The 3,409-nt window shown below is 33.6% G+C and overlaps 1 protein-coding gene across 1 annotated transcript; it reads right to left on the minus strand.

Moving 5' to 3' along the window:
• Nucleotides 1-466: 466 nt before the first annotated feature.
• Nucleotides 467-2,725, minus strand: LOC104093575 (NAC domain-containing protein 90). The gene is made up of 3 exons (XM_009599340.4): nt 2,476-2,725; nt 1,664-1,959; nt 467-943 (listed from the first exon to the last, which is right to left on the minus strand). Exons 1-3 carry the CDS (start codon nt 2,627-2,629, stop codon nt 620-622), a joined length of 774 nt encoding a protein of 257 aa, XP_009597635.1. The 5' UTR covers nt 2,630-2,725; the 3' UTR covers nt 467-619.
• Nucleotides 2,726-3,409: the final 684 nt, after the last annotated feature.

The raw sequence follows: 3,409 nt of genomic DNA on the forward strand, positions 1-3,409 counted from the left end.
GTGAGAAAAATAACAAATATAACTAAAGAAAAAAGAATTTCAGCCAAAAATCAATTTGGGAGATCTGGTGTGTGTATATATATATATATATATATATATATATATATATATATTAAAAGCAAAAAAAAAAAAAAAGCTCGCGAGTTTCAGCCAAAAACCAATTTGCGTGTGCGTGCCACAAAAGTATTTATTTTACTAATACTTAAGAACATTTTCATGAACTCCATTTTCTCTTTAATTACCGAGAGTTTATTTTTGAATATGAATATTTAATATTTCAAGCGAGTTTATATAAAGTAAAAATAGAGGCGTCTTTCTAAAAGTTTCAATTATAAAAGAAAATTAGATTCAAAAGTGGAGCAGGACGAATCGAGAGTATAGTGTTGTCACAATTTCCGAACAAATATTACATGTTTATATATGTCAAAAGTAGTGTCAATAAAACAGTATAGCTAGGGAAGGACAATAGATTGAAAAAAAATCTCTATTAAAACAACATAGTACAGTCACGTGTTTGATTTCACATTAATGAAGTCATCCTATATTTCATTTTCCTTTTCTAATTTCAATCCTAATCCTTCTAAGATGACGAAGAAATAAAGGATTATTAATTTACAAGTTACATCCAATTAATTTGTTCCCAACCACTCATGAGAGGCTGAACATCACTTTTAACCATGTTGTGGGAGTTGATTCTTGCTTCATTAATGGGGACTTGATTATGAAGATTAAGATATTCTTCTTCCATTGCCGAGCTTTCGGGGTAACTTATCGTCTCGATCTTCCTCTCATTTTTGACAGAAATAATATTATCTCTACCACCTGCTTCTTGATTTTTAACTGCTGCTCTTTCCCTTGTCACTGCTTCCACTGGTCGTCTATCAAATGCTCGAAAGCTTCCTGATATGACATAAACTCGACATAAACTCATTTCATGCCTTAACTGCAATCAAATGTATTGCATATGTCCAATTAGACAAAAACAAGAATGATAATAAGACATCAAACAGACAAATGTTAAGAAGAAATCACGGATCCATCTATATTAAAGGAAGGGTTCGGGGGAGTGACGCGCCTCAAAAGTTGTACTGATATAGACAGTTTATCCTAATGCAAGCATTAATGACTACTTCCACGACTCGAACCTGTAATCTATTATGCGGAGACAACTTTACCGTAGCCGTAAGTCTCTCTTCTCAATCGATTGATCTATACTATTTACTACTATTAGATTGAGAAGAATAGTACACTCGTTGTACGGAGGCTTTGCTAACGGTATTACTTTTTCCCTTTTTACTTTAAGTTCATCGTACGCGGGTGTATGTAAAATGATAATAACGGGTTTAATTGAACTCATAACTTGCTGTGATATAAGATAAAAGTTTAAATATAAAAATTCGTTAAAATTATAAAAATAGTAGATATGAACCCATAACTTTAAAAATATAATGGGTTAAATGCTAAAAAACTTAATAGTTGAATCTATAGAGTTCTTTTTTGGGGGGGGGGTGGGGGACGCCACAAGAACATGCTAAAAGAAAAAATATGAACCCTTCCAACCCATAAAGGATCTGGAAAAATAAAAGACAAAAAAAAGAAGGAAAGGAGAATAAATAATTACTCCGTATAGTATATGTTAATTTTGAAATATTAATTGGATTACCTTAGGAATAGAAAAGGTTGAAGAGGTGGAAGTTTCTTGTTCAATAGCTCTGTACTCATTCATCTTCCACTTAGTTTTTCTCCCAGTTGGAGCTTTCCCTTTGTAAAATACCATACTTTTCTTCACCCCAATCACTTTACTCTCTGAAGAGTAAACGTAAGTAGGAGAACCAGTAGCTTTCCAATAACCAGAAGTAGTAGTCCTACAAGGTCTTCCTCCTCTAGCTTCTCTTTCTTGCCTCGGCACAAAGAAAAACCATTGCTCTGTATCTCCCATGCATAACTCCCCGGGCAAGTCTACATATAAAATAAGAATTTAAGTTATATGCATTGACAATATAATAATTAATTGTATAATCAGGTCACGATAAAATTACGAACAATCTATTTAATCTATAATAAAGGGTAAGTGGCCTGCTATGACAGGTTATATTACCATCAATGGTTATACAATATATAACTTAAATTCATAAATTCTGGAGTTTAAGTCTACATACGACTAGTATGAAGAATATTAACACAATCAAATCACTTATGAGTTAATTACAAGCAATACTTGGTATGATGAAAATGATAAACCTACTATAACATGTTATACTATGCTTAACAATAAAACACGATCTAGAAAGTCCACATACAGTGAAAACTTTTTGTTGCTATTGGAAAAGAATAAGTCCCACTACTATTAACGTAGGGATCGAAAATGGAATGTAAGGTATGATCCACGCATATTTCATATGTCTGTTTCATAAAAAAGTTTTGAAAGGAAAAAATAAGAAGAAGAAGAAAAGAAGAAGATGATGAGATGTGTACTTGGTAGATGCCAAGGGTCAAGATTATAAATGGTAACAACTGGGATTACTCTATCAAGCTCTGGCCTCTTTCCTTCTAACTTGTTGTGCAAATAGAAAGATATTAACTCTTCTTCAGTTGGGTAGAATCGAAAACCTGGTGAAATTTCCACCATTGTTGTCTTCTAATTCTACTTCTTTCTCTTTTTCTTGTTTACTTTTTCTTTTTCCTTTTGTTATATATTTATAGGGTTGTCACCAGGAAATGGGACAAGGATTTTGCCGTGTAAAAGGAGAAAATTTGTAGAGTTATATATAGTGGAATGTGGTTTGCTTTTAAGTTTCCACACGGTTTTAGTTGTCAGCAATTTTTATGCTTATTTATACTACCTTTTTATCCTTTTAAATATCATTTAATTAATTTCTTATTTTGAACCAGTCAGCCCTTTCTTTTTCTTTCTTTTTTCCAGTGCGGTCATAATCAAGTCCTTTTGTTACGTAAAGTTAAGGGTGGCGTGGACCGGTCCAGGCCCGGGACCGCGGGCCAGGACCGTTTGGCCCGATTTTAGTGGGTTTGGGCAGGTCTTGTGGACTGGTCCTATGATTTGGACGCGTCAGGCCCGGGACCATTTAGCCCGCCAGATACCGGGACCCGACCGATCCCTTAGCGGGCCAAACGGTCCCAACGGCTATTTAAAATATAGCTGTTGGGCTGTCAAAAATAGCCGTTGGCTATTTATAAAATAGTCATTTAACCTCCCAACTTTGTTTTAATCCCAAACTTTTTATAATTACACTTTTTCCCTATTTTCAACTATAAATACCTCTTCATTCTTTTATTTTTTCTTACAAAATTACCAATCTATCACAATCTCTCTCTAATTTTCTTCTATAATTGCTATTATTGCTTACTTTATTGTTACAATTTGTGAAACAATTGTGAAGTTGGTGAATTG

This window comes from Nicotiana tomentosiformis, chromosome 11 (assembly GCF_000390325.3).
Source record: "Nicotiana tomentosiformis chromosome 11, ASM39032v3, whole genome shotgun sequence".
Lineage (NCBI taxonomy): Eukaryota > Viridiplantae > Streptophyta > Magnoliopsida > Solanales > Solanaceae > Nicotiana > Nicotiana tomentosiformis.